Below are 26,572 nucleotides of genomic sequence, written 5' to 3' on the forward strand. Positions count from 1 at the left end.
ATGGTTTCTGCTGTAGATTGACAAAAGGGACAAGTAGTAGCATTACTGCACACTCTTAGTTGAGATGATCAATCCGACAATGAGAGATGGCGGTGCAAAAGTTTCCCAACTGAGAAGCAAGAAAATGATAGGCAGACTTAGCAGAACAAACCCTCTTATTATCTAGCTTCTAAAACTAAAAATGATCATGTGATATATGGATTAACAATGATATTAGAACCACCAAAGATCTATCACTAGCATGTATATTGCTGAAAGCATGCTTGAATGGACTGCGAGAATCTTAAATATAGTTGTCTTTGAAAACATCAATAATAGAAATATCACCAACAAATTTAGTGAACTCTCCTCTTAAACATTCAAGAGCCTGAAGAAACAAACCCGATTCTAGCTTTGCCTTAATAATTTTGAATATTCCAAGGATAAATCACAGCATATTTAGGTCTAACCATTTTATCTCATATACTATCAATGATGGAAAGATATTGGACTCTGTTGAGCTTGTAGTGTATATTTCATGAGAAAGGTTATCAGTCCCAAGACCTAGCATATCTAGAAAGAATATCCCCATCCCAATCCCATGATAGAATGTGCATACCCTTGGAAGAATCACAATTGACCCAGAAAGTATCTAGGATTGCTAATAATATTATTCAAAATATCATTATCCATCCAAGAGTCGCTTAAGCTGCATCATGTGGTCCAAATCACTCATCTTGTGGTCATGCTATGTAATAGGGGTAATATTTGTTCCATATCAAATCGAAGTCAATGATTATTCACTAAGATTGCTCCATACTTGTAGATAAATGACTTGTGTTAGTGTGACCAGGCCGAGAAATCTATTCAACCTTAACCTTTATACAGATTGATTACGGAGCATGCATCCGAGTCCACAGTAGGACTTGAGGAGCATCCAAGTCTCTTCGTCAACTTAGACCTTTGAAGTGCCCACAGTTACTGTCACAAGGGGCGCCGGATTTGTGCTAGTCTCATCAAATGGACCATGGCATCACAATTTGGATTTGTTTCCAAAGAGTCACTCAAACCAAATATGGAACAATTGATGTGGCAGATAAAAAAAGTCCTGCACATTTGGAATCCTTACGTCTCTTCATATCTTTTGAGAATTCTATTACTGAAACTTGATTACTCCGAACAACAAAATCTATAGATTCCTTGGTTATATCTTAATCTTAACAACAAATCAAAATGAAACTATTGATCTTAATATCTACTTTGATAGGATTTGGAATTCCTCACTCAGTCTTATGCTCAAAATTGGTCCCAAACACCTTCTCTAGCGTGAACCCTTTTGTGTTTTAATATTTCGTTATGTTATGTCATGTTATTTTTTTAATTTATTATTTTATAAAATGAGAATTATTTCGTCGATTAATCAAATTGGAGGTTTGATGATTGAATAAAGATGAAGCATCCCAAAATGAACCAACTCATATGAGTGGATCACTCCTACAAGAATATGTAGATAGGTTTTGAAAGAAATTTAACCCTTTAAAGTGAAAAAGAGTTCGATTAATACACACATGGAAAAAATGTTAAAAGTTAAACTAAAGTTTATATAATATTATTTACAGTTTGAGAGTGAGTAGACTGATATGATGAGTTTCACACTGTTTAGAGTTTATTATAAAACTTAAGTTAATATACGATTATATACATGATTTATAGTTTCTATTACGAGAGTGAGAGCAAGGGTGATGGATGCAAAACTAATTATATCTCGTCTTTTACCTATATTATTAGAAGCAAAACTAATCATAGGACGTCAATTAAAGATGATGGATAAGCTAAAACATAAGCCAATCAAAAAGGAGCGTACAGTCCCTGATGGCCCATTCGTTATCTTCTTTCTCATAAAACGTGACACTTACGAAACCAAACCAGATTCAAGACTCTATAAATTGCTACACGAGGCTGCAGGCTCTCGCCATCCTCTCATCACTTGCATCTAGATCAGAATGGAGAACGTGATTTCGCAGCCACGCGTTCCAGGTGATGAAGTGGTGATTCGCAAGTCTGCAAGCTACCATCCCACCGTTTGGGGTGATTACTTTATCTTACAGGCCCAGTCCTCCCCCAGTACACAGGCATGTATATACACATATATCTCACATATGTTCTAAGTTTTAGGCAAGAAACTCTCCGAGAACGAATGGTGTTAATGTTTCATTAACATGAAAAATGTGCGCTTCCTACTTTCTTGCGGTTTTGTTGGTTGAACAATTAATTGCTATGGAGGATGCAGGAGTGCGATGCAAGGATGCAAGAGAGAGCTGCAGAACTGATGGAGCAGGTAAGAAGCATGTTCAAGGACACTACCGACATCTTGCAAACTATGGAGTTGGTCGATTCTATCCAGCTTCTTGGATTGAGTTATCACTTCGAGAAAGAAATAAGTGAATCATTAAAACGAGTCCATGATGCCGATTTGAACTGTCATGGTCTCTACGAGACTGCTCTCCGGTTTCGACTGCTGAGACAACAAGGGTATCATGTGACCCCTGGTAATATGCTCTTACGTTTCCTTGGAGTAGATGTATTTGTATGTTTTATCTATAATTATGTTTGCAAAAGTAATTTAATTTGTATTTTAGAAATGATGGAGGAGTTTTGTTTTAAGAAGACAACTTAATCAGCCCATCAAAAAAGAAGTCACTGAACAATCAATCCGATGGCTTCTAACAATATTAGCTGGTCATTTTGCTGCATAATTTCTTCTCTGTACATGAGTGACATCACACTTCTCAAAACGTTTTGATCTCCTATAACAACTATATTATAAAGATGTACTTTGTTCTCTCTCTCTCTCTCTCTCTCTCTCTCTCTCTCTCTCTCTCTCTCTCTCTCTCTCTATATATATATATATATATATATATATATATCTATATATATATATATATATATACATATATATATATATAAATATATACATATACATACATATATGTATATATATGTATATATAAGTATATACATATATATAAATACATATATATATATATACATATATATATATATATATATATATTAATTCCAAAACAATACGATCTTCTTTAATCATCTTTTTTTAATTCACTCATAGACGTTGGCAGTACCAAAAATATTTTCTCCGGTAAAATAGACGTAAAAATCACACACAAAAGTCATTGTATTGATTATCACGTAATCACTTAAAACGGTAAATTAATTTTGATAATATGACTGTTTGTTTTTTTCTCAAAACAGAAAATCTTATGTATTTCTGTAGTTGTCTTTAACAAGTTCAAAGATGAGGGAGGGAGTTTCATGTCTACCTTGGGGAGTGATGTGAAAGGACTGTTAAGCTTGTACAACGCAGCCTATCTTGGGACTCATGGGGAGATCATTCTTGATGAAGCCATCTCTTTTACGAGGAATTACCTAGTGTCTGCATTAGCTGATCTTAAACCACCATTAACAACGCAAGTGTCTCTTGACCTCGAGACACCTCTCTGTAGGAGAATGAGAAGGCTCTTGGCAAGAGAATACATATCTATATACCAAGAGGATGTCACACGAGATGATGCCATCCTGGAGCTTGCAAAGTTGGACTTCAATTTGCTGCAATCTCTTCATCGCGAGGAACTTAAGAACATTACCAAGTAAGCTCTTCCTCACTTTTGAATTCCCTGGAGCTATATTTCTTCTGGATTTTCATAAAGAAAAAAAGATACAATCAAGTTGCAAATGTAAACAAGTGAAGGCTAATTGCCGAGCTTGGTTCCTCCTCCCATCAAACTTTTAATTGATATGTAATGCCGTTTTGATTTGTGAACGACTTGAAGGTGGTGGAATGATTTAGTCTCCTCAAAAAATCTCAGTTTTGCTCGAGATAGATTGGTGGAATGCTATTTCTGGATGCTGGGGGTATACTTTGAACCCTACTATTCTCGTGCACGAGTGATAGCGACCAAGGTGATTGTCCTTACTTCAATTCTGGACGACATATATGATGTCTATAGCACATTGGAGGAGAGTCAACGACTAACTGAGGCAATTCAAAGGTCCGTAAATCTTATATCGATGGACAGATTACCTTTTACTATCATGGCTTAATAGATGATAACAAAAGGTGCCACTGATAATATCACATAAGAAAATAAAATATCGCATAATAGTTTTAGTTATTGTGTATAGCAAAATAACATGTATGTTTACGTTCTATTTTTCTAAAGATGGTGAAACTAATACATATGCAGGTGGGATGCGAAGGTTGTTCATCAATTACCAGAGTACATGAAGGATTATTATCTAAAGCTAATCCACAACTTTGAAGAGTTTGAAGATTTATTGGCTTCCGATGAGAAATATCGCATAACCTATCTGAAGGAAGCGGTGAGTGATGAGATTGTAAGGTTCTTCTTATTTTCACTTTTATTAATTAGCATTACATAAGCAATAAATGAATCCACTATTGGCCAATACAAAGAATAAGCATTTCAGATGCGACAGTATTGAACTTAGATTGTCCCACTTGTAGACGCTACTCATGCATTACAAACATTAAGGAATGGTTTTGTTTTACTTGGGTACAGACGAAAGAATTATCTGAAGCTTATTTTGAGGAATCCAAATGGAGAGATCAACATTACGTACCAACTTTGGAAGAACATCTACATGTTTCCCTCATCAGTTCAGGATATCCTATGCTCGAATGTGCTTCTTTCGTTGGAATGAGAGAAATAGCAACTAAGGAGGCATTTCAATGGATTACTAGTTTCCCAAAGATTGTCCAAGCTTCTGCAATAATTTGTCGATCATGAATGACATTACTTCACATGAGGTATGGTCATAATATAATCTCCTGTGTTTTATATCATATAAACATTTTTCATAGTAAATTATGCACTGATTTCTATCCTAGTAGAAATATGCTAACACAAAAAAAAAGAAAAAGAAAATAACATACATTCTCCAATTAGATGAGATGGACCATAATTGAGGTTTAATAGGTAATCTCCAAAGTTGTCTTCAATATTCCTTCTATTTATCTCCTCAAAAGCATTTTTTGTGTCATTCAATTGCATTATCAAAGTTTTGCTGAGCTCCTTAAATGATTTTATATTAAGAAATCTAGTATAAATAACAAAACTCCTGTTCGTAAGCTTCCACATCAGTAGATTCTCAAATTCCTTTCATCTACACCTTATTATTGATAATAGCCTATCAATTTGTTTTAATATAATGAACATGTAAATCCTGAAAGGATCCCTTAGAATTCAGTTTGTAGATCATTAATCCTCTTTTTTCATGAAATTTATAGTTGGAACAAACTAGGGAACATGTTGCCTCCACAGTCCAATGCTACATGAAAGAATACGGAACAAATATGCATGTGGCATGTAAGAAGCTCCAAGTTCTAGTTGACGATGCATGGAAGGATATAAACGAAGAGTGCCTTAATCAAACTGCATTCCCCGTTGCTTTACTTCAAAGGATTGTTAATTTTTCACGAATGACTGAAAATATATATAAGTACATCGATGGATACACCAACTCCTCTACGAAAACGAAGGAATATATCTCTTTGTTACTTGTACATCCTGTTCCACTTTGATTGTATGACGATGATTGTTTCTTCTATGAACCCTTTATTCTGAAATATATGTAAGCCTTTGTAAATGAACATGTACTGTACTATGCTTGCTTCTTCTATGAATCCTTTATTCTGAAATATATGTAAGCCTTTGTAAGTGAATGTGTATTGTACTATGCTTGCTTCTTCTATGAATCCTTTATTCTGAAATATATGTAAGCCTTTGTAAGTGAACGTGTATTGTACTATGCTTGCTTCTTCTATGAATCCTTTATTCTGAAATATATGTAAGTCTTTGTAAATGAATGTGTATTGTACTATGCTTGCTTCTTTTATGAATCCTTTATTCTGAAATATATGTAAGCCTTTGTAAATGAATGAAATATATGTAAGCCCTGGGAAGCTCAAGCCAGTATTATCTATGGAAAACAGAAATCTTTGCTTAACAGTAGTTCAAAGCAATTTGCAAGTTGCTGGTATATGTTACAAAATTATATTAGCTATTTGCAATTTTCACTCTTTTCAGTCTTGCCAACTTAAGAAAGGCTCTTGAAGCTGCTATGCTAAATAGAGTGTAGGGATGGTGAGGTTGGGTTTTATAGATGCCTACATCAGATATCAAGATACTTCTTAGTTAAGTTTGGGATGATTACAATTCGGAAACATATATATTCAAGCTACATTTTGGATAAGTTAGTGATGTCATATGTTGGACATAATTCATGCACCATGCTATCAGAAGATTTGGCCTTGTCATTAGAGAGAACAAATTCTACTATCTTATGAAAAATCTTGTAAACAGAACAAGCAATGAGGTTGAAAACAAGATCATTCGTAGCCCAACATATTCACCAAAGACCAATATCATTTAGAACCCACAAGGTTTGACCACCAGAATTGGGACACTGCACCCGCTCATTAAAAATTGAATATCTAGTTAAGATTTAAAGAGTTGCCATAATTTAATAGGAAAGACGCACAGAAAGAATTGATTAATGGTTTCCGCTTTAGATTGACAAAAGGGACAAGTAGTAGCATTACTGCACACTCTTAGTTGAGATGATCAACGAGAGGTGGCGGTGCAAAAGTTTCCAACAAAGGCAACACGGGAAGCTTCCACAAACAATACAACTAGTCCACGTTAGGATCCAACCATCCCAACTGAGAAGCAAGAAAATGATAGGCAGACTTAGCAGAACAAGCCCTCTAATTATTTAGCTTCTAAAACTAAAAATGATCATGTGATATATGGATTAACAATGAGATTAGAACCACCAAAGATCTATCACTAGCATGTATATTGCTGAAAGCAGCTTAAATGGAATACGATAATCTAAAATATAGTTATCTTTGAAAACATCATGTGATATATAGAAGTATCACCAAAAAAATTAGTGAACTCTCTTTTGGATTTAAATTTGTTCAAGTTGTAACTTTTATTATTAAATATTTAATTTAATAATAATATAACTGTTCTCATTATGATTCATAATTTATTATCATGAATTTCTTCATTTATTATGATTTAAATGATTTTAGTTTTTTATTCTTTATGCATGAAACCGTTATTATTAAATTAAATATTTAATATCATTAAAGTTCTTAATTATGGTCCAAACGTTACAAATTTGAATTAATTCTTGAACGTTATGATTTGGTGATGATAAATGTTCTTGATGGGAGAACATCTATATATATATGAGAATTTTGGTCCCTGGGCTCAATCATCTCTTTGAAGCGAAATGCTTTCCTACACCATCTAAAGCGAGAGTTCTGAGCTAAGAAGTACCAAAGTTCAAGAAGAAACCTCTGCAGAAATTCTTGGTGACAATGGCTGGAGGTACGCTATTTTGTTTCCGCATCAGTTTATATTATGTTTCTATTATAATGATTTAGAAACACAAGTTGGTTTTAGTGATTTCTTACATTTGGTATCAGAGCCTTTTGACCTCTGCCTTGATACGAAAGAGTTTTCATTTTTTATGACATAAAAATGATTTGAGTTTGGTTTCTTCTTGGAAACTTCTTGATATATTTTATTAAAAATCATGAGGAAATATCATTTTCAACATTTTAGTTGGTAAAATGTTCATGTATGCATATTTAGTTATATTAAATTATGCTTATGAGCAAAATTTTTTATGTTTAAAATGTCTAGTGATCCAAATAATCTTAATTAATTAAGAATTAGCCACAGCATCCTTAATTAATTAAAATTATATATAAAGTTAAAATAAGGATCACATAAGTAATTAGACATCATAACTGATTATATTTCATATAATAATTATTATCCCACAGGATCTTTTATTATATTTAATATAATTAATCAGGATAAAATATTAGATTATTTTCATAATTTACCGACAGGGATTATGAATTGGAATATAATTTGATAGTTTTATCATAAAGATTATATGAATCTATTTGAATTAAGAATTTAGCCCATAGGCAATTTTTATGTCATGAGATTCATATTATTTGCATGTCTTCAAATTTTGACATAAGCATGTTTGATTTTATGCAGTTTCTCAAACTGTTAATTTCTCTGATATTCGATGTAATATTCCTGAACTTAATGGTGATAACTATAAGATATGGAAGGAGAGGGTTCTCCTCCATTTAGGGTGGATGGATATCGATTATGCTATCAGGAAAGACGAACCACCTATAGTCACTAATACCAGCACTCCAACTGAGATCACATTATATGAGCGATGGGAGCGATCCAATCAGCTCAGCGTGATATTTATCAAAACTAAGATGACTGCTGGCATACGTGGTTCTGTTGACCAGCATGAAAATGTTCGAGACTTGCTAAAAGCTATTGATGAACAATTCGTCACTTCGGATAAGGCACTAGCAAGTACCCTTATTATGAAATTTTTATCTCTTAGACTTACCAACATAAAGGTTGTGCGTGAGCACATAATGCAAATGCGAGATATTGTGGCTCAACTTAAGAAACTTGAGGTTAATATGTCAGAATCCTTCTTGGTGTATTATATTCTGAACACCCTTCCACCTCAATATAGCTCTTTTAAAATTTCATGCAATACACATGAGGACAAATGGTCAATCAATGAATTAATGACCATGTGTGTTCAAGAAGAAGAGAGGCTAATGATGGAATTGGGTGAGAATGCATTAGTAGTAACCACTCGAGGGAAAAACAAAACTGACAAACATCAAGCCAATCAGAAAGCTCATCAGTAGGGAAAATGTAAAATACCACCCCAAGCTGATATCAAGAAAGAAGTAAGGTGTTTCTTTTGTAAAAGAAAGGGACACGTAAAGAAGGAATGCAAGAAATTCCAACAATGGCTTGAAAAGAAAGGTAAACCAACCTCATATGTATGTTATGAATCTAATATGGTCAATGTTAATATTAACACCTGGTAGATTGACTCTGGATCAACAATCCATATTGCAAACTCTTTGCAGGGTATGCACATGCATTTTAACTTTAAGTAGTGGTTTTGTTTTAAAATTAGAAAGAACCTTTTATGTACCAAGTTTCTCACGAAACTTAATTTCTGTTTCCAAACTCATACCATTTGGGTATTCCTTTAATTTTAAAGATATATCATTTCGTTTATTACATAAATTTGATTGTGTTGGGAATGATATTTTGTCTGATGGTCTTTACCGTATTTTATTACAAAATGATAATACTCAAAGTTCAATGCATGTTCATGCTGGCATTAAGAGGTGTAATATTAATGAGGACTCCTCTATATTATGGCATCGGAGATTAGGACATATCTCCATAGAGAGAATTAAGAGATTAGTTAAAGATGAAGTACTTAGTACTCTTGATTTTACTAATTTTAAGACTTGTGTGGACTGTATAAAGGGAAAGCAGACCAATAAGTCTAAAAATGGTGCTAATAGGAGTTTAGACTTATTAGAGATAATTCATACTGATATATGTTGTCCAGACATGGACATACATGATCAGAAATACTTCATCTCCTTTATAGATGATTACTCATGATATATGTATATATATTTGCTTCATAACAAAAATGAAGCATTGGATGCCTTCAAAGTCTTTAAGGCTGAAGTTGAGAACCAATGTGATAAACAAATTAAAATTGTGAGATCAGATAGGGGTGGAGAATATTATGGTAGATATATTGAAAATGGACAAGCACCTGGTCCTTTTGCTAAGTTTCTTCAAGAACATGAGATTGTTGCCCAATACACTATGCCTGGTTCTCCAGACCAGAATGGTGTTGCAGAAAGAAGAAACCGAACATTATTAGACATGGTGCGAAGTATGCTTAGCAACTCCAGTCTTCTTAAGTTCTTGTGGACTGAAGCACTAAAGATGGTTGTGTATATATTAAATCGAGTTCTAACCAAGGCTGTCCAAAAGACACCATTTGAATTATGGAAAGGTTGGAAACCGAGTTTGTGACATATGCGCATTTGGGGATGTCCGTCTGAAGTCAGGATATATAATCCACAAGAGAAGAAACTGGACCCGAGGACTATTAGTGGGTATTTCATTGGATATGCCGAAAAGTCCAAAGGTTACAGGTTCTATTGTCCATCTCACACAACTAGGATTGTGGAATCAAGAAACGCTAAATTTCTTGAGGATGATGTGATTAGTGGGAGCGATCATTTCAAGAACATAGTTTCCGCACATGATCATATAGAATCTCAACCTTCCACATCAAATGATAGATTGATTATAGTTCATAGCACTCCTCAAGTACAAACTAGTGCTGAACAACTAATTATTGAAATTCCACAAGTTGTTGATAGTATTCTAATAGATCAAGCAGTTCATGAATTACAACAAGCTCTTGAACAACTAGTTGAACCACAAGTTCCTCAAGGAACCATTGGTACAACATTAAGAAGATCTACTAGAAATAAAAGATCAGCAATTCCTAGTGATTATGTTGTATATCTATAAGAATCTGATTATAATATTGGAGCCAAAAATTATCCTGAAACATTTTCACAAGCCATGAGTTACAAAGAGTCAAATTTGTGGCATGATGCCATGAAAGAAGAGATGAATTCCATGATGAGCAATGGAGTTTGGGATCTTGTAGAGTTGCCTAATGAAGCAAAGACTATTGGTTGCAAATGAGTCTTTAAAACTAAGAAAGATTCGTTAGGCAATATTGAGAGATACAAGACAAGACTTGTTGCAAAGGGATTTACTCAAAAAGAGGGAATCGATTATACGGAGACATTTTCTTCTGTATCTAAGAAAGATTCTCTACGTATAATTTTGGCATTAGTTGCTCATTTTGACCTTGAATTACAACAAATGGATGTGAAAATGACATTTCTAAATAGAGATCTAGAGGAAGAGGTTTATATGAAACAACCTGAAGGTTTCTCCTCTAGTGTTGGTGAACAGTTGGTTTGCAAGCTTAGGAAGTCTATATACGGCTTAAAACAAGCCTCCCGCCAATGGTATTTTAAATTTTATGAAGTGATTTCTTCATTCGGATTTATTGAAAATCCCATGGATCAATGCATATACCAGAAGGTTAGTGGGAGTAAAATATGTTTCTTTGTTTTATACGTAGATGATATTTTGCTTGCAACCAATGATAAGAGTTTGCTGCATGAGGTAAAACAATTCCTTTCTAAAAATTTTGACATGAAGGATATGGGTGAAGCATCTTAAGTCATTGGCATTAAGATCCATAGAGATAGACCTCGAGGCATTTTAGGTCTGTCACAAGAAATCTATATTGATAAACTTTTAGAAAGATTTTGGATGAAGGATCGTTCACCAAGTGTTCCATTGTGAAAGGTGATAGGTTCAATTTGAACCAATGCCCAAAGAACAACTTTGAAAGGGAATCAATGAAAAACATCTCATATGCTTTTGTCGTAGGAAGCCTTATGTATGCACAGGTCTGTACTAGACCTGATATTGCATTTATTGTGGGGATGCTAGGTCGATATCAGAGTAATCCAGGTATAGACCACTGGAGAGCTGCAAAGAAAGTGATGAGGTATCTACAAGGAACCAAAGATTACATGCTTATGTATAGACATACAGACAATCTAGATGTGATTGGTTACTCAGATTCAGACTTCGCCGGTTGTGTTGATTCTCGTAAATCAACATCAGGATATATTTTTATGATGGCTAGTGGAGCTATTTCTTGGAGAAGCGCTAAGCAGATCTTGATTGCTACTTCTACCATGGAAGCTGAGTTTGTCTCCTATTTTGAGGCTACTTCACATGGTGTATGGATTAAGAGTTTCATTTCTGGGTTTAGAATCATGGATTCTATTTCTAAGCTATTAAGAATTTTCTGTGACAATTCAGCTACTGTCTTTATGGCTAAAAATAATAAAAGTGGAAGTCGAAGTAAACATATCGACATTAAGTATCTAGTCATAAGAGAACGTGTAAAGGAAAAGAAAGTGGTCATTGAGCATATTAGCACTGAATTGATGATTGCTGATCCTTTGACTAAAGGCATGCCACCTCTGAAATTCAAGGATCATGTAGAGAAAATGGGACTTGGTTCCACTTTATAATGATATTGAAACTCTTATATATTATGCAATTTTCTCATTCATGTACACATTATTTTGAGAAAATATATTGTTACTGGACCAAGAATAAACATAAGGTTTATTCATTAAGTAATATTACCATATAAAGATTAAGAAACTAAATACATCATGATACATGGATGATAATACTCACTCTTAGAGGACTTATCACAATGATTCGTGTATTTATTTCTTAAGAAAGTTGTTCAAGAAAAAATAATTCAAATTATTAAGATAAACGTAAGGACCAAGTGGGAGAATGTAACTTTTATTATTAAATATTTAATTTAATAATAATATAACTGTTCTCATTATGATTCATAATTCATTATCATGAATTTCTTCATTTATTATGATTTAAATGATTTCAGATTTTTATTCTTTATGCATGAAACCGTTATTATTAAATTGAATATTTAATATCATTAAAATTCTTAATTATGGTCCAAACGTTACAAATTTGAATTAATTCTTGAACGTTATGATTTGGTGATGATAAATGTTCTTGATGGGAGAACATATATATATATATATATATATATATATGAGAATTTTGGTTCCTGGGCTCAATCATCTCTTTGAAGCGAAAGGCTTTCCTACACCATCTAAAGCGAGAGTTCTGAGCCGAGAAGTACCAAAGTTCAATAAGAAACCTCTGCATAAATCCTTGGCGATAATGGCTGGAGGTACGCTATTTTGTTTCCGCATCAGTTTATATTATATTTCTATTATAATGATTTAGAAACACAAGTTGGTTTCAGTGATTTCTTACACAAGTATCATAAAGAGATTAATTTTATCAAAAGAAAGGTTCATTGCATCATGAGGGAGATTCATTATATCAAGAGGAAAAATAAATTAAATGTCTATGGACAAGTCAAATTGGTTATTGGCACTTGAAATGTTTCTTGAAAGAAAATGATTCATTTTGATTATAATTAATGTAATATATCTTTGGGAACTATTTTAACCTCATATGCTGGGTCATGAAATATATAGAGTTTCTGTAAAGAGATTTTTTGAGAGAAATATAGAAGATTGAAACATGTTCTACTCTTCCTCTATTTGATAACTTTATCTCTTCCTCTTATCGAGTTCAATATTTGGTATCAGAGCATAAGTTAAACTATGGTCTCTTCCTCAAGGACCATTCAACTCTAGATCCCCATATTGACAAAAGAAAAATATGACATATGGTGCATCCAAATGAAGATTTTTCTAGGCTCCTAAGATGTATGTGAGTTTGTAGAAAATAGATTTGTTGAACCATATCCAGCAGAAGAAGGAACAACGAATGTAGAAGGAAGAAAACAACTCAAAGAAAGAAGGAAGAATGAGAAAATTGCCTTGTTCACGATCTACCAAGGACGTGATGATACAATGTTCGAGATCATTGCTCCAGCAAATACTTCAAAGGAGGCTTGGGAAATGCTTCAAAAAGCATTTGGTGGTATTGATAAGGTAAAGTAACTTCGTCTGCAAGTTTTACGAGCTGAGTTTTAAAAAATTACAACAAGGTACTTCTGTAACTATTTCTGATTACTTCTCAAAAGTCATTTCTATTATTCATCAAATGAGACAAAATGGTGAACAAATAAGTGGTCATAGAGTAATAGAAAAAATAATGAGATCTCTAGATCTAAAATTTGATTTTATTGCTATTGCAATTGAAGAATCTAAAGATTTGAAAAAAATGTCGATAGAATAACTTATTGGTTCCCTTCAAGTTCATGAACAAAGGATTACAAAAAGAGGAGAAGATAAAACTATGGAGCAGCACTACAAACTAAGATTACTCATGAAAACAAAGGTGAATCAAATTCTCAATGAGGAAGAGGACGTAGAGAAAGAGGAAGAGGAGTCAGAAATCATACCAATCAAGAATCTCCAAACAATGAAGATAGTGGAGAAAATTTTAGCTAAAAAGGCCGAGGTTATGGCCAAGGACACGGTCGAGGCCGTGGATGTGGTAGAAATTATAAAAGGCCTAAAATATAATGCTATGTTTACAAAAGGTATGGACATTACTCTTATGAATATTATTATAATCTTAACAATTAAGGTGATAAGACAAATTTCGTTGAGGAAAAAAAGAACGAAAATCAAGTTTTGCTAATGAGTTATGATAATTTGAAAGAGGATCGGTCTATGACTAGTAAGAGGCAAAGGTAAAATTCTCCTTGAACTTAATAATAACAAAGAATTATGCATTTTAGATGTTTATTATGTTCTTGATATGAAAAATAATATTCTAAGCTTGGGGCAATTACTTGAAAAAAGTTATGATATTGAGATGAAAGATATGGCTCTCTCAATTCATGACAAGAGTAAAACATTCATATCACATGTGAAAATGGTAAAGAATAGAATGTTTCCTTTGCATTTATATATTTTTTATCAGTCAAATTATTTGAAAATTGATATTGAGGATATTTCTACACTATGACATCTTAGATATGCTAATTTAAAATTTGAGGGTTTGAAACTTCTAAAGAAGTATAATATGGTGATAAAAATATCAAGAATTGATTGTCCATCAAAATTATCTGAAGTATGTGTCATGGGTAAGCAAGAAAGAAAGCCTTTCAAAGTCAGAAGAACAAAAAGAGCATGACATCGACTTGATCTGGTGCACTCAAACATTTGTAGCCCTATTAGTCTAGTATCACTTAGTGGAAGCAAATATTTTCTTACCTTCATTATGATCATAGTGGCAAAACTTGAGTTTTTATGTTAAAAGAAAATAAAGAAGTTTTAAGCAAATTCAAAGAATTTAAGGATTTGATTGAAAGACAAAGTTATTGTAAGATTAAATATTTAAGAACAAATAGGAGTGATGAATATATATCAAATGAATTTTAAAATTTTTATGGAAATAATAAAATTTTACATCAATTCACCATGCTATACGCACCTCAACAAAATGGTGTCTCAGAAAGAAAAAAATAGAACTATCCTTAATATGGTCCGATGCATATAGAATTTTTGAAAGTATTGCATTTGCTAAGACACCAAAAGAAAAGAGAACAAAATTAGAGGATAAAAGTTAAAAATATATTTTTCTAGGTTATCCATAGAATTCTAGTGGTTACAAACTCTATAATCCTATCACAAATATGCTAGTCATAAGTACCCAACAAGTCAACCACATGAGTGATGGTATGTGTGACTTGACACAAAATCTTTTTTACTTATTATATTTTGGCATTTATCACTTTACATTAACTATTGCATATATGCATGTATATATTGTGATGTCCTTGGATTTGTGCAATGGGAATCGGATCGTGATGAGATCATGATAATGAGATCGATTCACCTTTAAACACAGATCATAAATAATCCCGATCATAGGTTACTCGAGAGGGACATCGTGATAACCGGACAGACTGGTGTGCTGTATACCCATCCATATGATCGATGTAGCTGGTCTCATAGCTACTCGTGTGGGGACACTAGGGATACAGTACAAGTGCTGATTGGAGAATGAGTTCACTGGTTGATCCGCATATGGAATGTTGGATGGTTGATGATGTCTTATTGTTAGACAACAATTCCATAGTCCTAATGGTGTATCTGGTCCTTAGACTTGAGACATTAAGGATGTCCTATATGAGTGCTCCACTCTTTGATACCAGACTTGTAGGTTTGGCTGTCCCAGATCTAGTACAGCTGGTCATTGGGAGTGACAGTCAACCATACGAGGGCTATTGAGTGTCTATAGAGGATCATCCACTCTCGGTGTCATGAGAGGAATATCCCATGTGTTCTTGCTCAGACAAATCCCTGGCTAGGGTCATTCGAGTTGAGAGAGAGAGAGTTCTCTAGGAGAATCTGATTAGAGCGAGACTCGAGTAGAAACCGTATGGGTCTGACAGCACCATGCTCGATATACTGTCTCTGGGATATTAGATGGATGAGGGATTATAGGTACACGGTAATTGAGGACAGACAAGTCCAATGGATTGGATTCCCCTGTATTGTATGGGGACTACAACGTAGTGACTTAGTACGTCCGTAGTCGATGAGTCGAGTGAATTATTACATAGATAATAATTCACTAAGTTAGAAGGAGTTCTGACAGATATGACTCACGGCTAGCTCGATATTGGGCCTAGAGGGTCATACACATATGGCAGGCATTACGATGAGTAGAGGTTCGGATATAAGATATCCGCTAGAGCCCTTGTCTTATTGGATACCAATAAGCCCCTGAATTATTAGATCCCATGGATGAGATCCAATAAGAGCCCATGATAAATTATTGGATAGAGATCCACTAATCTAAAAGGCTTGGGTAATTGGATGCAGATCTAATACCCACTAGGGGAGGATCCATTAGGTTTTGACAACGGGCCTCTATAAATAGGAGGGATTCAGAGCCTCAAAGGCTTGAGCCTTTGCTTGCCTCTCCTATTCTCCTCCCCCTCTCCACCTCAAAGTAGGCCTAGAGTTTTGAGAAGTATCGTCGCAGCCCTGCTATATGGCTCACTACTAGAGAGGAGGATGCTTGACCTTCTTCACCCTCTCCTAAAGATCTGCAAGGACACAAGGATATACGATCTCCCTAGGTAATATAATATACTCTATACGCAGTTTTAAGTTTCGTGGATTTTACACGCCATTCTTCGCACGACGACGAACATCTTTTTGGGAAATTGGGGATTTTGTTTTCTTATTCTTTTGTTGCACATGTGATTTTGTCTCCAAGATTTCCCAACAAAATAAAGTTGTGATGTCAAGAGATATTGAGTTTGATAAATAACAGATTTAGAACTAGAAAAGTGATGAGTAACATAAGAAAGCTATAACTTCAGAAGAGGATGATATAATACAAGCAAGCACTAAAGTGGCTTTGCCGGAATCATCACCTAGATCAGCTAGGTCACATGATTCAAGAAGTCCGATTATAAGAAGGATAAGACCAATTCAGGAGCTATATGATGTGACTCGAATGATTGATACTAACAATGATGAACTATCTTTATTTTATTTTTTTATAGGATATGATCCATTAACCTTCGAAGAAGCTTATAGAGAAGAAAAATGGCGATAAGCTATGGATGAGGAGATTCGTGCCATTAAAAAAAATAATACATAGGAGCTTACTACACTTTCAGAAGACTACCAGGCTATTGATGTTAAGTGGATCTTCAAAACAAAAAGAAATGCAAAAGGAGAGATGAAGAAATACAAGGCATGATTAGTTGCAAAGGGATGCAAACAACAATATAGGGTTGACTATGAAGATTTATTTGCACCAGTTGCTCAATTGGAGATAGTAAGATTACTTATCTCTCTAGTAGCTCAAATGAAATAAAAAATTTTACAAATATCAAATCAGTATTTCATAATGAAGTTCTTGAAGAAGAGGTATATTTTCAATGACCCCCTAGTTTTATTATTTATGAATAAGAAGACAAAGTATACACGTTAAAGAGAGCCATTTACGGGCTTAAACAAGCCCCACAAGCATGAAATTCTCAAATAGATACTTATTTTATTCAAAATGATTTTTTTAAATGTCCATGTGAACATGCTCTATATACGAAATCTAACTCTACTAGAGATAACTTGTTTCTATGTCTGTATATAGATGATTTAATATTTATAGGCAATAGTAGCTCCATGATTAAAGACTTCAAGTACTCTATGAGAAAGGAGTTTGAGATGATCAACTTGAGCTTAATGACTTATTTCTTCAGTATTAAAGTTATACAAGACAATAGAGAAATTTTTATCTCACAAGAAAATTATGCAAAGGAGGTTCTAAAGAAGTTTTCTATGGAAGATTGTCATCCTACAGATACACCTATTGAATATGACACCAAGTTAATCAAGGAAGGTAAAGGTAAATACAATAATCCAACTTATTATAAAAGTCTAGTTAGATGTTTATAGTATTTGATATGCACTCGACCTAATATACTTTTTGGAGTTGGTTTAATAAGTAGATATATGAAAGTTCCTAAGACATCTCATTTAAATGTCGTTAAAAGAATTTTGTGATATATTAAAGAAACAATTGAGTATGTAATGTTCTATTCATCATTTAAAAGGTTATAGCTCATTGGATATAGTGACAGTGATTGGGCCAAAAGCTATGATGATCGAAAAAGTACAACTAGATTTGTATTTTAGTTTGGTGAAGCTACATTCACTTGGTCTTCAAAAAAGCAATAAATCGTTGCTCTATCAAGTTGTGAAGCAGAATATATAGAAACTTCTTCTAGTGTTTGACATGCAATCTAGCTAAGAAGATTACTCCAAGAATTTCATATGCCATAGGAGAAGTCAACCAGGATTTACATTGATAACAAATCAGCTATTGCTTTAACTAAGAATCCAGTCTATCATGAAAGATCGAAGCATATAGATTTCATTTTATAAGAGATCATATCAAAAACAAAGAAGTGGAGCTACATCATGACAAGTGAACATGTGACCGATATGCTTATAAAACCTCTCAAATTTGAAATATTTCAACAACTTTGAAAGAAACTTGACATGTTAGATGGAACAAGTTTAAGGGGAGAGAATATTAAAATTAAACTTGTTCAAGTATCATAAAGTTATTAATTTTATCAAAAGAAAGGTTCATTGCATCATGAGGAAGATTCATTACATCAAGAAGAAAAAATAGATTAAATGTCTATGGAAGGATAAGTCAAATTAGTTATTGGTACTTAAGAGGTTTCTTGAAAGAGAATGATTCATTTTGAATATAATTAATGTAATGTATTTTTGGGACTATATAAACCCCATATGTTAGGTCATGAAATATATATAGTTTTTGTAAAGAGCTTTTTTGAGAGAAATATAGAAGATTGAAGCTTATCCTACTTTTCCTCTATTAGATAACTCTATCCCTTCTTCCTATCAAGTTCAACACTCTCCTCTTAAATGTTCAAGAGCAAGAAGAAACAAACTCGATTCTAGCTTTGCCTTAATAATTTTGAATATTCCAAGAATAAATCATAGCATATTTAGTTCTAACCATTTTATCTCCTATACTATTAATGATGGAAAGATATTGGCCTCCGTTGAGCTTGAAGTGTATATTTCATAAGAAAGGTTATCAATCACAAGACCTAGTATATCTAGAAAGAATATCCCTATCTCAATCCCGAATGTGCATACCCTTGGAAGAACCATAATCGACCCAGAAAGTATCTAGGATTGCTAATAATATTATTCAAAATATCATTATCTATTTAAGAGTCGCTAAAGCTGCATCTTATGGTTCAAATCACTCGTCTTGTGGTCATGCTATGTGATAGGGATAATATTTGTTCCAATACATACTCCGACGTGTGACAGCTCAGCATGGGTTAAACCCATTATAAAAAGCCCTCCATATCAGAAGAAATCAAAGTCAATGACTATTCACTAGGATTACTCCATACTTATAGGTAAATGGTTTGAGTGTCAAAAGCATCAATCAGGTCGAGAAATCCATCCAACCTTAATCTTCATCTTTGTACAGATTGATCAGGAAGCATACATTCGAATCCACATTAGGACTTGAGGAGCGTACAAGTCTTTTGTCATCCAACTTAAACCTTTGAAATGCCCATAGTTACTGCCACAGGCGAAGCCGGATTTGTGCTAGTCTCATCAAATGGACCATGGCATCACAATTCGGATTTGTTGCCAATGAGTCACTCAAACCGAATATGGAACAATTGATGTGGCAGATAAAACACATGAATAACGGAGAGCGACACAAGAGGCAATAAAACACAAAAAGACTTGCACATTTGGAATCCTTGCGTCTCTTCATATCTTATGTCGATGGCGCCCATGCATGGAAACCAATTGGCATTTGTAACGCTTACGTCTCTTCATATCTTTTGTAACATGCGTCTCCTATATAACATCAATGCCAACATGAGAAAAGATGATCGAGGCAACAAAACACAAAAAGACCTACACATTTTTTATCCTTACGTCTCTTCATATCTTACGTCGATGATGATGATGATGGGGATATAAACAGGAATAACCTTTGTATAGGAACAAATACTAGAAGACCAAAATACGTAGCGGAATAAAATGGAAACACAATCAAACAGAACACCAAGATATACGTGGAAAACCCCTTCAATGTGAAGGGTAAAAACCACGGGGCAAATTAGAGATAATCCACTATGAGAATAATGAATGTACAAATCTCAATCTCTTGCCCAAAACCCTAGCAACAACCACAAGAGAATAACTGGGATACAAGGATCACGTCACTGCCCACAATATCTAAAACTCCCAAGTAATCACAGCAAGAGCCTACTGTAGATTTGATCTAACCTGAGATGAGAACACTGCTAGATGATTGAGAACAGTCTCTCTGCGTTGTCCTTGTCTTCTTCCCTTTCTTTCTCTTCAATTTCTGCCTTGTTCTCCTTCTTCTCTTTGGAATCTCGTGGCTGCAAAGATCTGCCTCGTTGCTGCCTTTTTATAGCTTTAATCTGCCTCTAAAACGCAGCCACCACACCCCCCTAATCTTAATTAGGGTTAGGTTAAGAGGAGGTGTGGGCTGTGGGCTGATAAAGCCCACATGGGCTGAATATGGGCCATTAGCACAACAACCTCCCCCTTCAGCCCATAAGGGAGGCTGTCCCATGACTCCTCAATGTGAAGCCATACCGGCCAACTGTCGGCATATCTCCTATCTTTCTTTTGGTAAGGTCTTCGTCAACATGTCTGCTCCGTTGTCATCTGTATGAATTTTCTGAAGCTGCAACTGCTTCTCTTCAAATACATTTCAAATCCAGTGGTATCTGACATCTATATGCTTTGACTTGGAATGAAACATTGGGTTCTTACACAAATGGATGGCACTCTGGCTGTCACAATGCACTACATAATTTTCCTGTTTCAGCCCTAATTCTTGTAAGAATTCTTTCATCCATAACATTTCTTTGCATACCTCTGTAGCAGTAATATATTCTGCTTCTGTGGTGGAGAGAGCAATACACCTTTGTAACATGGATTGCCATGACACAGCTCCCCCTGCAAAAGTAAGTATATAACCTGAAGTAGACTTCCTCGTATCTATATCTCTTGCCATATCTGCATCTGTGTAACCTGTTAACACAAGTGGTCCACCTCCAAAGCTTAAACAAACCTTAGAGCTCCCTCTGAGATATCTAAAAATCCACTTCACTACTGCCCAGTGATCTTTGCCTGGATTTGCAAGAAATCTGCTAGTAACACCCACTGCAAATGTGATGTCCGGCCTCGTACATACCATTGCATACATTAAACTTCCAACTGCTGAAGCATAAGGAACCTTTTGCATTTTCTCCTCCTCATCACTTGACGGACTCTGTTTTGAGCACAACTTGAAGTGACCTACAAAAGGAGAACCAACTGACTTAGCATTGCTCATACTGAATCTTTCCAATACCTTCTCGATGTATTTCTCCTATGACAACCAAATCTTCTTGTTTTTCCTGTCACGAGAAATCTGCATGCCTAGTATTTGCTTTGCTGGCCCCATGTCCTTCATTGCAAAAGACTCACTCAATTCCTTCTTCAACCTGTCAATTTTAGACATATCTTTCCCAAGAATAAGCATGTCATCAACATAAATTAAGAGAATAATAAAATCCTCACCAAACCATTTGATGTACACACAATGATCTGAAACCGTTCTTTTGTATCCATTTTCTGTCATAAATGAATCAAACTTTCTATACCACTGTCTTGGAGCTTGCTTTAGCCCATACAAGCTCTTCTTCAACTTGCAGACAAAATTATCTTTACCTTTGACTTTGAAGCCTTTTGGTTGCTCCATATAAATTTCCTCCTCCAAATCACCATGAAGGAAAGCTGTCTTCACATCTAACTGCTCAACCTCCAAGTCCTGGCTAGCAGCAATACCAAGAGCAACACGAATAGAAGACATTTTAACAACAGGAGAAAATATCTCTTCAAAGTCAATTCCTTTCTTTTGACCAAAGTCTTTCACAACCAATCTAGCTTTGTATTTTGGTTGAGAACAATATTCTTGAGTCTTCAACCTAAAAACCCACTTGTTCTTCAAGGCCTTCATTCCATTTGGCAGCAGCACCAAATCATAAGTGTGGTTCTTCTGAAGAGCATCCATCTCTTCCTGCATAGCAACTAACCACTTCTCTTTCTGCTCACTCTCAATTGCTTCTTGGTAACTCTCTGGTTCACCTGCATCAGTAAGCATCACATACTCATCTGTAGAGTATCTTCTAGAAGGTTGACGTTGTCTAGAAGATCTTCTCAACTGAGGTTCTGCGGGAACTTGCTCTCATACTTCTTCTTGCTCAACATGTCCTGCAGGTAAATCAACATCAGGCTCTACACTATTTTCCTGCACATCTCCCCCATCACCCTGATATACTGGAGGAATAACTGGGTCACAATCTGCTAATCCTTCTACAGAAGTCTTGGCTGGTGCCTTCTTCTTCAAATCCTCAAAGGTTTGATCCTCAAAGAAGACCACATCTCTGCTCCTGAACACCTTCTGCTTTTCTGGATCCCAAAGCCTGTAACCAAACTGATCATGTGAGTAACCAAGAAAAATACATTCTTTAGACTTACCATCCAGCTTGGACCTCTCATTATCTGGAACATGTGCAAATGCACGACAACCAAATACTCTCAAATGCCTGTAGGAAATATCTTTCTCTGACCATACATGCTCTGCAACATCACCATCTAGGGCTGTACATGGTGATAAGTTGATCACATCAACTACAGTCCTCAAAGCCTCATCCCAAAACCTTTTGGGTAGCTTGGCATGTGAAAGCATACATCTGATCTTTTCCATGATGGTGCGGTTCATCCTCTCTGCAATTGCATTATATTGAGGTGTACCAGGAACTGTCATCTCATGTTGGATCCCATGTGACCTGCAATAGTCATTAAACAATCCCGTATACTCACCACCATTATCTGATCTTATGCATTTCAATTTCCTTTCTGTCTCCCTTTCAACCCTGGCATGAAACTCTTTGAAGACATTAATAACCTGATCTTTGGTCTTCAAAGCATAAGCCCAAACTTTTCTGGAAAAATCATCTATAAAAGTGACAAAATAAAGTGCACCACTTATACCAAGAACATCAACAGATCCACCAGGAGTTTTTGTCCTCAAAGGACCACATACATCTGTATAAACACGGTCTAAGGCATGCATTTTTCTAGACAAAGCAGCACTAGCAAATGAAACTCTATGTTGTTTACCAGCCAAACAATCAATACAAGGGTTCAGATGTATACCTCTGAGATCTGGTAATACCTCTCTCTTGGAAAGAGCTTGCAGCCCCTTCTCGCTCATGTGTCCCAATCGCCTATGCCATAACTCCATACTGAAGTCTTTCTTTGTAGCATTTAACTGCTCACCATAAGCTTTAGCCTGCAACCTGTACAAAGTATGATATTTCTTTCCACTAGCTATAACAAGAGAACCCTTACTGAGCTTCCATTGCCCTCTGTGAAATCTGCTTTCATACTCTTCATCATCTAGTCTTCTAACTGAAATTAAATTCAGCCTCAAGTCAACCACATGCCTCACATCCTTAAGGACCAACTTGCAGCCAAGGTTGGTCTTTAAATGGATATCACCCATGCCAATGATGTATGCTGTGCCATAGTTGCCCATCTTGACAACACCAAATTTTCTAGACCTGTATGTAGCAAAACACTCTCTCCGAGGTGTAGCATGATAAGAAGCACCTGTGTCAATCACCCACTCAAGATCCTGACACACACAAGAAAAAATATCATCAGAAGGAGACAAAATCAAATAATCACCACCCTGCACTGTAGCTGTAGTATTATCCTTTGACTCTGTAGACTCCACTTCTTTTCCCTTTTTCTTGTTCTTCTTAGGTTGCTTACATTGGTTCTTGTAATGTCCTTTCTCACCACAGTTATAGCAAACAATATCTTTTCTTGATCTTGACTTGCTCATACCCATACGTGAACTGCTTCTGGACTTTAACCTTCCTCTGTTCTCTGAGATAAGTGCTTGTGAATCATTCTGAGATGTTGCCGAACTTTTTCTTCTCAACTCCTCATTCAATAAACTGCTTGTTACTTGACTCATAGTGACAATACCATCTGGCGCAGAATTACTAAGGGAAACCACCAGTGTCTCCCAACTTTCTGGTAATGAACTGAGAAGTAACAATGCCTGCAACTCATCATCAAGAGACATTTTCATAGAGGATAACTAGTTAGTAATACTCTGTATTTTATTCAAATGCTCAGCAATAGAAGCACCCTCTCTATATTTTAGGTTCATAAGTTTTCTGATCAGAAAAGCTTTGTTGCCAGCTGTTTTTCTTTTATAGAGACTTTCTAATTTTTTCCAAAGAGAATATGCAGAAATTTCAGTAGAAACATGGTGAAAGACACTATCATCAAGCCATTGTCTAATAAACCCAATTGTTTTTCAATCTAACCTCTTCCACTCATCATCTGTCATAGTTGTAGGTTTTGCACTATCCCATTGCAAAGGTCCATACAAATCTTTGCAATACAAGAGATCTTCCATTTTTGGTTTCCATATCATCCAATTGTTTCCATTCAAACTAATCATGCGAGAAATATTACTGGCCTCCATGTTCAAATACAAAAATTAAATCACCAAAACCCTGCTCTGATACCAATTGATGGGGATATAAACAGGAATAATCTTTGTATAGGAACAAATACTAGAAGACCAAAATACGCAGCGGAATAAAATGGAAACACAATCAAACAGAACACCAAGATATACGTGGAAAACCCCTTCAATGTGAAGGGTAAAAACCACGGGACAAATTAGAGATAATCCACTATGAGAACAATGAATGTACAAATCTCAATCTCTTACCCAAAACCCTAACAACAACCACAAGAGAATAACTGGGATACAAGGATCACGTCACTGCCCACAATATCTAAAACTCCCAAGTAATCACAGTAAGAGCCTACTGTAGATTTGATCTAACCTGAGATGAGAACACTGCTAGATGATTGAGAATAGTCTCTCTGCGTTGTCCTTGTCTTCTTCCCTTTCTTTCTCTTCCTTTTCTGCCTTGTTCTCCTTCTTCTCTTTGGAATCTCGTGGCTGCAAAGATCTGCCTCGTTGCTGCCTTTTTATAGCTTTAATTGCCTCTAAAACGCAGCCACCACACCCCCTAATCTTAATTAGGGTTAGGTTAAGAGGAGGTGTGGGCTGTGGGCTGATAAAGCCCACATGGGCTGAATATGGGCCATCAGCCCAACAGATGAAAGCCAATTGGCATTTGTAACGCTAACGTTTCTTCATATCTTTCGTCGGTGGCTATGGAAACCAAATTGACACATTTGTAATCCTTGCGTCGCTTCCCTAAAACCACGAAGTTGCTATTTATTTTTGTTAGAACAGATACAGCCGACTTCAATTTTGATAGTATGAACTGTGAGCAGAGATATATGATGATAATATCTTTACTCTTTCGCGTCGTGTGAAATTTGGTTTAATAGGTAATCTCCACAAAGTGGAGGAGAGTCGTGGCTCATATTTGTCTTCCTCCTCGACCGACGAAGATGTTGTGCCCTCATAAATTCCAACACAAGGCAGCAGGCTCTCCGCCACCTCGCATGTTTAATTAGTCTTGACATAAAATAAGAATGGGGAGTCTGAGTCTGCAATCACTTGTTCCAGATGATGAGCTGATGGTTCGCAAGTCTGTAAGCTATCGTCCGAACGTTTGGGGCGACTACTTTATCCAACATGGTCAGTCCGTTACTCCAACATCGGTATGTAACCCGGCCATCCTATTTGCCAAAGATGTTTCCAGTTTTCAGCAAGATGGTCACCTGGAAAGAGGGGTGTTGATAATTTAGCTCCAGCTAAATGGCACTCATGCTTAAACTGGTCCTTCATCGACATAGTTGGGGTTTCCTGCGGTTTCAGTACCATGAAAAATCTCCCTTTTCTCGCCTATTGCAGGAGGAGTGTGAGACAACGATAAAAGAGAGAGTTGCGGAACTGAAGGAGCAGATAAGAAGCATGTCCAAGGATCCTACTGACATCTTGCAAACTATGAATTTGGTCGATTCAATCCAGCTTCTTGGATTGGATTATTGCTTCGAGAAGGAAATAAGTGAAGCGTTAAACCATATCTATGATGCCCATATTGACGACCATGGTCTTTACGACCCTGCTCTCCGATTTGGACTGCTGAGACAACAAGGATATTATGTCTCCCCTGGTAACATGTTCATTTCCTTCAGTAGCTGGATTTGTATGTTTTGTCCTGATAATTGTGTTTTTACCTTGTCTTACAGACAAAATTTGGACTTTGTTGGCACCATTTACTCAATCCAACTTGGCAATACTATATCTACACGTATCAAAGACATAGTTTTGATGATCAAAGAATGGAAATATTTTAGCGCCGACATCAAAAAAATGTTATGACTCTATTTTTTAGTCGC

General features: G+C 35.5%; 1 protein-coding gene and 1 pseudogene across 2 annotated transcripts; both read left to right on the forward strand.

Annotated features, from left to right (window-relative positions):
• The first annotated feature begins 2,285 nt into the window (after nucleotides 1–2,285).
• On the forward strand, nucleotides 2,286–5,769 carry LOC135617580 (alpha-humulene synthase-like; annotated as a pseudogene).
• Nucleotides 5,770–6,813: 1,044 nt separating this feature from the next.
• LOC135617581 (alpha-humulene synthase-like) lies at nucleotides 6,814–26,556 on the forward strand. Of its 2 annotated transcripts, XM_065117957.1 has the most exons (4): nucleotides 6,814–7,418; nucleotides 25,616–25,891; nucleotides 26,085–26,346; nucleotides 26,423–26,556. In XM_065117957.1, the coding sequence occupies exons 2-4, from the start codon at nucleotides 25,763–25,765 to the stop codon at nucleotides 26,497–26,499; spliced, it is 468 nt and encodes a 155-aa protein (XP_064974029.1). In that variant the 5' UTR covers nucleotides 6,814–7,418; nucleotides 25,616–25,762; the 3' UTR covers nucleotides 26,500–26,556. The 2 variants fall into 2 exon arrangements, 1 of the variants encoding a protein (XP_064974029.1); XR_010488788.1 differs by lacking the exon at nucleotides 6,814–7,418 and adding an exon at nucleotides 12,837–13,585 and having other exon boundaries at nucleotides 25,616–26,494.
• Nucleotides 26,557–26,572: the final 16 nt, after the last annotated feature.

The sequence above is a fragment of the Musa acuminata genome, chromosome BXJ2-7 (genome assembly GCF_036884655.1).
Source record: "Musa acuminata AAA Group cultivar baxijiao chromosome BXJ2-7, Cavendish_Baxijiao_AAA, whole genome shotgun sequence".
NCBI lineage: Eukaryota > Viridiplantae > Streptophyta > Magnoliopsida > Zingiberales > Musaceae > Musa > Musa acuminata.

Excerpts from the sequence above, each read along its gene's own strand:
- LOC135617581 (XM_065117957.1), top strand. The coding sequence starts at position 25,763 with ATGGGGAGTCTGAGTCTGCAATCACTTGTTCCAGATGATGAGCTGATG. Across the intron at positions 25,892-26,084 it reads AGTCCGTTACTCCAACATCG|GAGGAGTGTGAGACAACGAT; the intron begins GTATGTAACCCG and ends CGCCTATTGCAG. Across the intron at positions 26,347-26,422 it reads AGGATATTATGTCTCCCCTG|ACAAAATTTGGACTTTGTTG; the intron begins GTAACATGTTCA and ends CTTGTCTTACAG.